At 38.4% G+C, this 11,810-nt stretch overlaps 1 protein-coding gene across 2 annotated transcripts in view; it reads left to right on the top strand.

Annotated features, from left to right (window-relative positions):
• The first annotated feature begins 8,137 nt into the window (after positions 1-8,137).
• Positions 8,138-11,810, top strand: part of LOC150108641 (BRISC and BRCA1-A complex member 1-like) — a 103,671-nt gene continuing 99,998 nt past the window's right edge. For both annotated transcript variants that reach the window (XM_090390905.1, XM_090390906.1), the window contains exon 1: positions 8,138-8,834. In XM_090390905.1, coding sequence (XP_090247031.1) covers positions 8,496-8,834 — 339 coding nt within the window. In that variant the 5' untranslated portion in view covers positions 8,138-8,495. The remainder of the gene's footprint in view (positions 8,835-11,810) is intronic.

Below are 11,810 nucleotides of genomic sequence, written 5' to 3'. Positions count from 1 at the left end.
GCCAATATTTACTTCATGTTGTCGTTACATTCCATGAATTTTTGGAAGTAGTAGTGTGTGTTTGCCCTACGAATTTTTGTTGTTAGTTGATTTCTTGTGTTTTTTATAAGATTTGTAAATGTGTGTTACTAGGTTACTTTTTTTGTTTTTTTCCATTGGTTTTCTTTAACACTTTCATTGCCCAGCTGAAAATTGGAATTTCGTATGGTGGCCAAAATTTTTTTTTTTTTTTATTTAGTTAGCGACGTCAACGCGATAACGCGTGATTGGCCGTTTGGTGAGAACTCGCACCGCGCGATATCGCGTGATTGGCAATGAACGTGTTAACAGTAATAATATTTAGTATGTCGCCATTTTTCCATTGATTATTGTCTGCTTCTCGTCTCTTTTGTGTAGGCTTTGTTGCTTTTTAGTATATTTCTGTGAACTTTTATTCGAAATTCTCATATAATGCAACAGGATCATTTATTTTAAGTAGGCAATTCCAGTCTGTATTTTTACATGGTTATCGACAATGCTCTTTAATATAATCGAGTTTTGTCGCCTTTTGTAGTGGTGGGAGGAGGTGGGTAGGTAACGTAAAAAAACGAAGTTTAGACAAAGTGGTGATCAGCAATTTTGACGTTAATTACTGATGATGTATATGTATGGATGGGAGCCTGTATGTTGATATGATCAATGCATGATTGTATTTGTGAATTGTTGAGTACTGTATGTGTATTATATGTCATTATTATCATGCATATCAAGGATTTGGGCCTAGCGTCGACTGTTCCTGCCTTAGAAGTCCTCGTTGATTCGTTCAAGAGGACGTCCTGGTTTTCGTTTTCCTAATGGCTTGTACTTTCAGGCTTGTTTTGGTAATCTTTCTATTTTCATTCTTTGAACGTGTTCCATCCATTTATGTTTATATTTTTAATTTTTCTATTACTGATTCTTGGTTTAACTCTTTCATAATTTCTTCGTTTCTTTTGTGATCAAATAGAGTACACTTTGCAGTTTTTCTCATGAACTTCATTTCTGCTTTTATTAATCTTTGTTTGTCTCTTTGTTTTATTGTTCTGATTTCACTTCCATACAATAAGATTGGTAGTGCTTACGTTTTGTTTACTTTTAGTCTGGTTTGTTTTTGAACTAGATTTGGTTTAAATATAGAGTTAATTAAAAACTGTTATTTTTAAATATTTTGCAATTTTTACGTTTTTTCATTTTTATATGTGATCATACATCCTATGTAGTTAAATTGATTCACCTGTTCTAAGATCTTGTTATCTATAACTATCTTAGTTCTTGCTGGATCTTATCCTTTAAAGACCATAGTTTTTGATTTTTCTGTTGACATTATCATACAATAATCTTTGGCTATCTCATTTGGATCTAAAACAGCTTTCTGTAAGTTATCTTCAGAATTTGTAATTATTATTTGGTCGTCGGCAAAAAGGAGAGTGCTTAAGTTCAGAGTAGGAGAAAGTTTAATGCCTTGATTGAAATTTTTATTCCGTTTTATTATTATTTCATTTAGGTAAAAGAGCCTGTGTAGCTCAGTGGATGTTGCGTTTGCATACCACGGCGCTTGGCCGCACGAAGGAAGACTTAGTTTCGAGTCTAGTCGACGTCTACAGGACATTTTTCTAAGCCTTTTTTCGACCTGTTCTCGAGTTAGTCGATCTCTGGCATGGGCAAGAGGGTTTTTTCTCTCATGACACTCGGGTTTTTCGTCCCGTAAACTCAAGAAAATCGACCATAGGACCCACATTATTTCAGACATTAAATACGAGTGTTAGGGACCACGAGATAGCAGCACCTGTAGAGCCGTCTCTCTTCACTGCGTGCCGCTTAATTAGTGATAGCCTTGGGCCCGCTATCTCTGATTGGGTACCAGTGGAGATTGAACTGCCTACTCAGTCTCCAAAAAGTTAGATAGGACTAAAAACGGCAAAAAAAATTTTTTTTCTGAAATATTAAAAAGAGTTGCTGAGAGGGGATATCCCTGTCGGACCCCTTGGTTTATTTTTCTCGTATATGATAGCTCATGATTTAATCTTATTTGTGTTTGATTATTTTCATATATACTATAGCTTTTAGGATATTATTTGATATTTGTCTTTCATTTAATATGTTAAATAAAATGCTTCTTTTAACTTATATGTATTATATAAAGTAAAAAAAAAAAAAAAAAAAAAAATCAGCTAACGCCTTTTTATTCCCGTATATACGGGAGTAGGCGAGGCCATTTAGCCCTATCTAACTTTTGGAGACTGAGTGGGCAGTTCAATCTCCACTGGTACCCAATCAGAGACAGATGGCCCAAGGCTATCACCAATTAAGCGGTACGCAGTGAAGAGAGACGGCTGAAATGTGCCGCCATATCGTGGTCTCTAACCCTAACACAATATATTTAATGTCTGAAATAATGTGGGTTCTACGGTCGATTTTCTTGAGTTTACAGGACGAAAAACCCGAGTTTCCGGGAGGAAAAACCTGCTTGCCAGTGCCAGAGATCGACTAACTCGGGAACCGGTCGAAAAAAGGCTTAGAAAAATAAGTGTATGTATAATTCAATTGTATGTAATTTATTTTACAGATAATAAGGTATTATTTGACATTGAAAAAAAATTATTATCTGACTAAATAAAAAAAAGTGTAGAAATCGCAACGAAAAAAGGTCTGAAAAAAGGCTTAACCTTGTTAGTGAGACTAATAAAAACAATTGACAATTGATATTAATGTCTTTATGGCTAGCAAGAAGCTTTTCATATTCCCTGCTATCTGTTACTACAGTGATGGTATAGTTTTGTGATCACTTTGCTCGCCCTTTATGTGCATGGAGATTATACATCGCTACGGGAAGGTATAATAGCTTTTGGTCTTTTATATTTGAATATATCTGTTGCCTCGTATGCTTGGTGAACTAGATCACTGGGATGAATGGCCGTCTTTAAGAACTTTGTTTCTAAAGATTGTAGGAAACAGAAAATATAAGGAATATTTGTATCTCGATAAAGTTGACTGTTTCTTGCGAACCATGGGGCGTTAAGGATCATTCGCAAGCACTTGTTTTGTACATGTTGCAGTTTGATAATATTTGTAGTGGAAGTGTGGCTCCAGGATGGAGAAGCGTAAGTATAGGACGAATCATCAGCTGGTATAAAAGCAATTTGATTATGACGTTTAGCTTGCTGTTCCTGTTGATTATGGGATAGATCATGACGATGGCTTTAGATGCCTTTGCACACGTAGCCTTGATGTGTTGATTAAAAGTTAATTTTTTGTCGAGAACAACACCAAGGTATTTTGTTTCTGTCTGCCAGGGAATTTTGGTATTGAATAGTATGACGTCTCCTGCAGGAGTTATCGACCTTGTCGTGAAGAGAATGGCTGAACTTTTTGGGGATTTATTTCCAGTCTCCATTTTGAGAACCATCTCTCTAATTTTAGAGAAATGGAGAACCATCCCTCTAAAATTAGAGAGATGGAGAACTTTCATTACTAGGTCAAATGCACTAGTAATGAAGTGTGGTCGGAGAGATCTGGCTAACAGAGCTGTGTCATCCGCATATAGGGCTATGATGTATGACGTTGGGTTGTGTGGGATATCTGACATGCATATAGAGAAGCAATGGAGCCAGTAGGGATCCCTGCAGTACTCCGGCAAAGATATGGCGCCGAGCTTAGGTAGTACCATTGATCCTGACTTGCATGGTTCTGATTTGGAGAAATGATAGCTGAGATAAGTTTGTATAGCAATATGAAGTGCATATTTTGTTAAATGCTTTGGATAGATCAAGACAAACAGCTCCCGTGTATTGACGCCAGTTGTAGCGGTGGTAATATATTCCACAAGTGTGTGGATTAGCTGGGTAGTACTATGGGTTGCCGAAAACCGAACTGTTCTTTAGGAAGGATGTCTAGTTTATTTACTGAGGTTTGAAGTCATGAGAGGATGACCTTCTCTGCCACTTTACCCAGGTTGGAGATGAGACTGATTGGACGATATTTTTTAGGTAGGTGTGGGGTCCTTGCCTGGCTTATGAATAGTGATTACATCAGCCAGTTTCCAGGTGAAGGAAAATAGTGAAATCTTAAGATTGCATTTATTATTATGGTCTGATGCACTAGAGCTTTTCAGAGCAGCAGCTTGATCACCTTGCTTTTGATGCCATATGGCCAGGAGCTTTTTTGTTCTTTAAATTTTTAATAATATTATATATTTCAGCAGGTGATGTGGGTGCAATATAGACAGTACTGATATCAGGAAGTTTGATTGCGTGTCTGACCTGTCTGTGAATTTTATATATGTGTTCAAAGTCTAGATTTTCATATGAAGGTTTGCACTGGTCTTCTAAATTTTTTTGCTATGGCTCCTTTTTTGTCTACGTCTGTGTGAACAAGGCCCTGGTCAGAAAATACTGGGGGAAGGGATCTGCCTTTATTTCTGATATTTCTCAGTAGTCCCAAGACAGAATGATCGGTAGGTGAGATAGAGGCTAACTTTTCTTCCCATACTTGGTCTCTGTGAGCCTTGAGTGCATCTCTCACTGTTCCATTTAATCTATTTAGAACTATTTTATCTTGTGGCCCGCGAGTGATACAAAATCTCTTCCTGGCTCTGTTTTTTTTCTTTGATAAGGGTCATAATGTCTTCGGGCAAACGACTAGGCCTGGAAACAGATTTGTCGGAGGTGGCTACCCTTATAGCAGAGTTAATTTGTTGGGCGAGGCTTTTATCTGCAGATTCTACATCTTCTTTTGTACATATGTGAGGGACAGAATCAATACCATTCCTGAGCACTTTCGACAATCTTTCCCACGATATGTAAGAGTGAGAGGGAGGAGACAGGTATTCTTGTCTTCCCAGCTGTAGTAGAATTAGGTTGTGATCAGATGATAACTCATTTAATGATTACTTAAATTAAGGGGATATTAAATCCCACATAGTTTTAAAACCGAAAAAGAAACTCAAAGATATCTTTGAGTTTCTTTTTCGGTTTTAAAACTATGTGGGATTTAATATCCCTTTAATTTAAGTAATGTTTTCATTGCCAAAATGAAGCTTATTAGCTCTTTATACTTAAGTAACTTAATGGTTGCTCCTGTTTGGAAAACTCGTTCGTAGAGTACATAAGTTCTTTTCGCTATACACTTTGGTATTAGGTCTAGCTACTCACTGATGAAGCCTCAAAAAACGCTGAAACCGGTCTGGGTAGTGACCTCCCTCCATAATGTAATAACAGCATACATTTTCTAGGAAATGTGTTTTTACATTATGGAAAATACCTAAGAATAGCGATCTGAACTTCCCCCACCTTTGCAACGAGTTGCCCGGTATTCTACTACGTACTAGGATCACTTGCATTGGCTAACGCTAGTGTCGCCGATACTTTATAGTTTACTATATTCGGCAAGACACTCTCTGATTCCTATCTTTGAGTTTCTTTTTCGGTTTTAAAACTATGTGGGATTTAATATCCCCTTAATTTAAGTAATATTTTCATTGCCGAAATGAAGCTTATTAGCTCTATACTTAAGTCATTTAATGATTATAAGCTGTACTGAAGTTTAATATCTTGCAGGATAGCTATATCCAGGATGTCAGCAGTGCCAAACGTACTAAGATGAGTTTGTTGGGTGGGGCCTGCCACAACAGCATAGTTTGATCATATGTAATTGGAGAGGATGCTGCCATTCTTATTGGTGGTTCTATAATTCCAGGCAGGGAATTTGGAGTTCAAGTCCCCAGCAATAATGGTGGACTCTCTGGTACCTAAGATGGCATTTAGATCAGACTGCAGTAGAGTTTTTAAGGGTGGGTTGAACGCTGAGTAGATTTTCAGTCTTCCAGCCGAGCTGGTGAATACTTCCATGCCAGTGATCTCAAGATTAGTGGTTGGAGGGTTGTTTACAAAATAGTGCTTGATGTAATTTTTAATGAAGATGGCAGTGCCACCGCGTCTGTAGATTAATGTGTCGTTTCTATATAGCAGATAACCCCTTATTTTAGGTTATCTGAGGGTCTTAGTATAATATCTGGCTGATACCTATAGGTGAAATCTTCGAGCTCCAGTATTTTGTTTCTAAGGCCATTTGCATTCCATACAACGATCTGAAGAGAGGCTGGAATAAGTTTGTTTCTACTCATTTATAAGTGCTGTGAGTATGGCCTGTATTTCACGTAGAAATCTTTTAGTAAAGGTTGCTGAAAGGTTTGACAGGCTGAAGTCTTGTAGCATGTTTGCTAGAGAGGCCATAATAACAGCTGTTAGGCTCGTAAGTGCTGATTTTTTTGCGCGAGCCACATCAGCATAACTTCTTGTTTGCTTTTGGCTCCCTGTAACTTTGAAGGTCTCCGTCTGTGGCTATCGAGTCTCCGGCTGGGTAGCAGGGGCTTCTGGTGTTCTTGTACTAGAGCAGGAGGACTCTTTGGCTGTCTCCATCCGTCTGTTCTTTGGATGCTGAATGCATCCCTTATAGTTGACAGGATGAGGGCCACCGCATTTGGAACATTTAGCCGAGGTGGTTTTCGGCTTTGTGCAGATATTGGTTGGGTGGCTATCCCCACACTTCAGACATTTGAATTCAGCTTTACGGTTTCTGGGCATGACCAAATTTTGACACCTGTGGCATTGCCCAGAAGATGCACTTTCTGGAGTGGCTCTGGTGTGACCATGAGCCCCCAGATTGTTTCCAAGTTGTAGATATTTTTGTATATGTTGTGGATCTCTACAAGGACTAACAGCATGGGAGTCCTGTCGGATCTGTACATTCTGCTGACCTTAACTGGAGGCAGATCCTGCAAGTTAAGATCAGCAGCTATGTCTTCTGTATCAGTGTCTTCACAGACAACACGGAGGACCACTTTAAACTTTTTTTCCGAGCTGAGCGAAAAGGTATGATACTGAGTACCTCTATCGTCCATTTCTTTAGTCAACCGTCTGTAATCTGTCACTGTTGCAGGGTGCATATTTATACCCTCATTTTTATGACCTCAGAAGGCTGCCCATCTGTTTTTCTCTTAATATGATGGGAGGCACCTTTTCTTTGGGAGAAGCAGTGTGTCCGAAACTTGACCGTCTTGTTCCATTATGTTGTCTTTGAGTGGTTCAACTATTGTTCTCCGCTTTTTACGTGCGCGGACCTCTTGAAAATCTGAAGGAGTGTGATCACCGATTCTAACTGATCTTCCATTTTCTCGGCATCAACGTCTGTGACACTTGCCGGGGAAACGTGTCATAAAGTTTCACTTTTCCCGGCCTGTTAAGTAGCTCACCTAGTCTGACAAATTCCCGAATACTTCCTCGAATATTGTCTCGTTGAACTGTTTTTCCATAACTGTCAATGTGAAGTATCTGAAGCTGAAAGAAAAAAAAAAAGAAAAAAATAATAAAACGCTTACCGTGCAGTTGTAGCCTTGCCAGCACTTTTGCAGTACTTGGAATATTTTGGGTAATATAAAATGGTGTGGTGTTCAGGACACATTTGCAATTAATATCACTTACAAAGTTTTTTCGTCTATCCTCCCTTTACAGCTTAAAATAACACGTCCGATCACATTAAAAGACAATAGCGGAATCCTAATAAAAAAAAATCAGCTAACGCCTTTTTATTCCCGTATACGGGAGTAGGCGAGGCCATTTAGCCCTATCTAACTTTTTGGAGACTGAGTGGGCAGTTCAATCTCCAATGGTACCCAATCAGAGACAGATGGCCCAAGGCTATCACTAATTAAGCGGTACGCAGTGAAGAGAGACGGCTCAAATGTGCCCCCATCTCGTGGTCCCTAACCCTAACACAAATATATTTTAATGTCTGAAATAATGTGGTTTCTACGGTCGATTTTCTTGAGTTTACAGGACGAAAAACCCGAGTTTCCGGGAGAAAAAACCTGCTTGCCCGTGCCAGAGATCGACTAACTCGGGAACCGGTCGAAAAAAGGCTTAGAAAAATTTCCTCTAGTCACCGACTAGACTCGAAACCAAGACTTCCTTCGTGCGGCCAACCGCGGTGGTATGCAAACGCCATATCCACTGAGCTACAAGGTGTGAATGTTTTCATATATATATATATATATATATATATATATATATATATAGACACACACACACACAGACCGCCTGAAATGCGCCGGATCACTAGCCATCCGGCGGCATTCAAAAAACAAACTTCCGTCAGTTTGGTTTCCCTACTATTTTAATGTGCCAATGTACGCTTTTCGTTAATTGATTAGCATGTTATTTTATGAATCATGCTCCTTTTTAATTCAATGAAAATGCAAATCACTGAACTAGTCATGGATCTGTTTTGATATTATGGTATAAAAGGAAGGTACCATGATTCAATCCGTGTGAAAGAATGTTTAGCTTTCTAGCGATAATATCTATTTAAGCTAAAACTTGCTTTCTTATAATATCATATAGCTACTCAAAACGTACGGATTTTTTTTTTTTTCCCCGGTTTAATCATATACTTTAACTTTTGTATTGACTGTCTTGATCAAAATGGATCCTTCAACTTTATTACAAGAAATTGATACTGAAACACAGAGTTCAGTTAGTGAAATAGCAGAAAGCACAAATATGGAACGAGAAAGTGAAGCCGATTTGGAAAATATTAATTCAGATCAAGAAGTTTCTGAAAGAATTAGCCCTGTTGATGAAATGAAAACAATTCAGACAACCTCAGCAGAAAACATAGCTGATCGTGTATCTGATTTAGATCATTTTAAGACATTCAATCCAATGGTTTATGACACCAGAAAACATTCGATCTCAGGTGTGTTAAAAGAAATACCAGCACTTGAAAGAATAATACCAAGAGTCGACTGCCCCGAAAAAATAGTAAGTCTTTTATATTCTGCCTTTTTTATAGTAATTCCAGAATGGATATCCTTCTTTACTCCACCTAAATACGAATTAATGCTGTTATGCATTATACTATTGGAGGCTTCACTGTATTAATTAATGTAATAAATCCTCAAGAAATGACTCTTTCTGGGAGACCAATCAGTGATTGATTGATTGATTGCTACACAAGCTACTGTAATGCTAACAATCTGTAAAAATCTCTGGAAAATTCGTGCATTGCGTAGTGTGATATAGTGAATTAGTATTATTATTACATAGGTATTTCCACAGAGTCAGAGACATCATGAGAGACCTTTTATTCTCATACTAGTCATTATTTACACAATTGCTTATCATATCTTTCCTTAAACTCATTCATCGACAAAGCACTCATAACCACCTCTGGCAACCCATTACCATCCTCCAAGCAAAAAAATCTAGTCCTAAACACTTGTTAACCATAATAAATTTAGTTTAATCCATTATCCAAGTGTATGCAAACAAAGTTTGCACCTGAAAATATCTTCAGGACTGAGATAAGATAGTGCAACACCAGGCAACTCTGAACAAAGGTGGACCAAGCTCTCATCACTCCTTGTCTCAGTATCTCCCATAATGCAAAGCACATCTCCTTGCAGACATGTATATTGCTATGCATTAAGGGAAGGGCCACTACCCAGACCCATTCCAAAAACTTGTAAAATCCCCCAGATCACCTAATAATGAGCGACCCGCAGGATCAGAAAGTCAGAAACGCTCATTTGCTCATCTGGAAGGGTAACAGCAACAGCCGTGCCTCAGTTAACTTCACAGGCTACAGAATTATTGCCATTCATTACCCCACCATGCAGGCCCTGAGCGACAGCAACAGCTGAGCCTCAGTTAAAACTTTATGGGCTACAGCATTGCCATTCATCACCCAAACTTCCAACCAGTTTCGACCTTTATTGAAGTGTATTTAAGTAAAGACCTCTCTAAAAATTAGATGATCATGAAAGATCGCCCAACTCAGCTTTGTTCCACTCAGTGACAGGCTCACCTAGTCACTAAGAAGAACTTCTCAGCATTGGCTCGACCCAGTGGCAGGCTCACCCCACCACCAGACAGAGCCATAATCTCAGTGGTGGCTCTACTCAGAGACAGGCAAAAACCTACCCCAAGGAGAGCCTCTCATATATATATATATATCCAGCATGGGAGGCAGACCCAAACATGGATATACTAAGGCAGAAGCAATAAGGAGAGGTCATATTTACCTATAGGAGTTGCCAACAAGTGTACCACCTTATTATTGAATTACTCTAGATTTAGAGAAAGATGTTGGAAGTTTATTTTTCACTTGGTTAGACTATAATAAATTTAGTTTAATCCTTTATCCAGGTGTATACAAACAAAGTTTGTGCCTGAAAATATCTTCAGGACTGAGGTAAGGTAGTGCAACTCCGAACAATGATGGATCAAGCTCTTCATGTTTGAGTCTGCCTCCCACTGACGAGACCTCAATAAAGGTTGAAACCGGTCTGGGTAGTGGTCCTTCCCTTAATGCATAGCAATATACATGTCTGCAAGGAGATGTGCTTTGCATTATGGGAGATACTGAGACAAGGAGTGATAAGAGCTTGGTCCACCTTTGTTCAGAGTTACCTGGTGTTGCACTACCTTACCTCAGTCCTGAAGATATTTTCAGGTTCAGACTTTGTTTGCATACATACACTTGGATAAAGGATTAAACTAAATTTATTATAGTCTAACCAAGGGAAAAATAAACTTCCAACTCTTGTTAACCATACTTTTACATAATATATATATAATATTTTACATATTATATAACTTACTTATATAACTTTAACAAATATGCACTTCTATCATATCTTTTCTCCTTACACCTATCAGCTAGTTTGCTGAAGGTGAAATGTACTAATTCCATATGTATCAAGTACACTTCTCATCAATATTTTGGATGTAAAATATACTAGATACATACAGCAGAAGGAATACATATGTTGTGGCATGGCCAATAAGGTCGTTAAAGCGTTAGTAAGGTCTGCTAATGATGAAGGCACGCCCTCAATCTGCATGTCAGTTTGTTGTATATTCCATTACATCAGCCTAGTATTTTTTTTTTTTTAGCATGATTAACGTTTTCATCACATTGCAGAGTGTAAAGACCACTACCATAAAAGGGCCAGTGTAGGATGCGCACAATTGTTCATAACATCAGTACAGAATGACCAATGGTGAATCCTTACACTGTGACGAGTTGAGCTAATCCACACCAAGAATCAGCTAAATATCATTATATTGGCATCTCAGATCTTCATTAAGAGAGAAGACTGGGGTAAAAAGCATTCTCCATGCATCCTGAACTCATCACTCCTGGACTGATTTCATTACTCTATAGTCTAAGTTGTGAATGTATTGGCCAGTGCTACTCAGTAATATATATATTTTTTTTGTTGTTAATAGAGGCAAGCTTGTGGGCTGCAACTTCTCTGTGAAAATGCATGATTTGCATTTTCTCTGCCACCTGCAAACAAATGCATAATTGGCATGAAATAGTATTTACAGTTATTTCCCCTAGTAAATTTTAATTTCCAGATGTCTGAAATGCTGTAAACCCATTTCTGTGTGGTTATCATTCCAAAGTGCACATTTAAAATGCTTTATAGCCGGCCTGGTTGGCCACGTGGTTAGCATATCCGCTCTCCAGCCAAAAGGCTGCGGGTTCGAATCCCGCCGTGGGCATGGATGTTCGTGATTGTCCATGAAAATACTAGTAATTGTGGTGGGTGGTAGTTGGCATTGATGTAGCTGCGGTTTGTCGTGGGTGATGGATGGAGTGGTGGAGACAGAGCTGTAGAGTAGATACTCTCTCTTGATGAGTCTTTGGACTCCCTGGAAGTGTTATGTAATAATTATAATAATAATCATAGCATTTTGTGTCATTTTGGAGCACAAAATTTACATGGT

Source organism: Typopeltis vanoorti, chromosome 3 (genome assembly GCF_054136105.1).
Source record: "Typopeltis vanoorti isolate ZY-2024b chromosome 3, IOZ_Tvanoo_1.0, whole genome shotgun sequence".
In the NCBI taxonomy this organism is placed as follows: Eukaryota; Metazoa; Arthropoda; class Arachnida; order Uropygi; family Thelyphonidae; genus Typopeltis; species Typopeltis vanoorti.
Note: the sequence above shows the minus strand (reverse complement) of the source record. Positions and strands in the feature narration are given on the sequence as shown.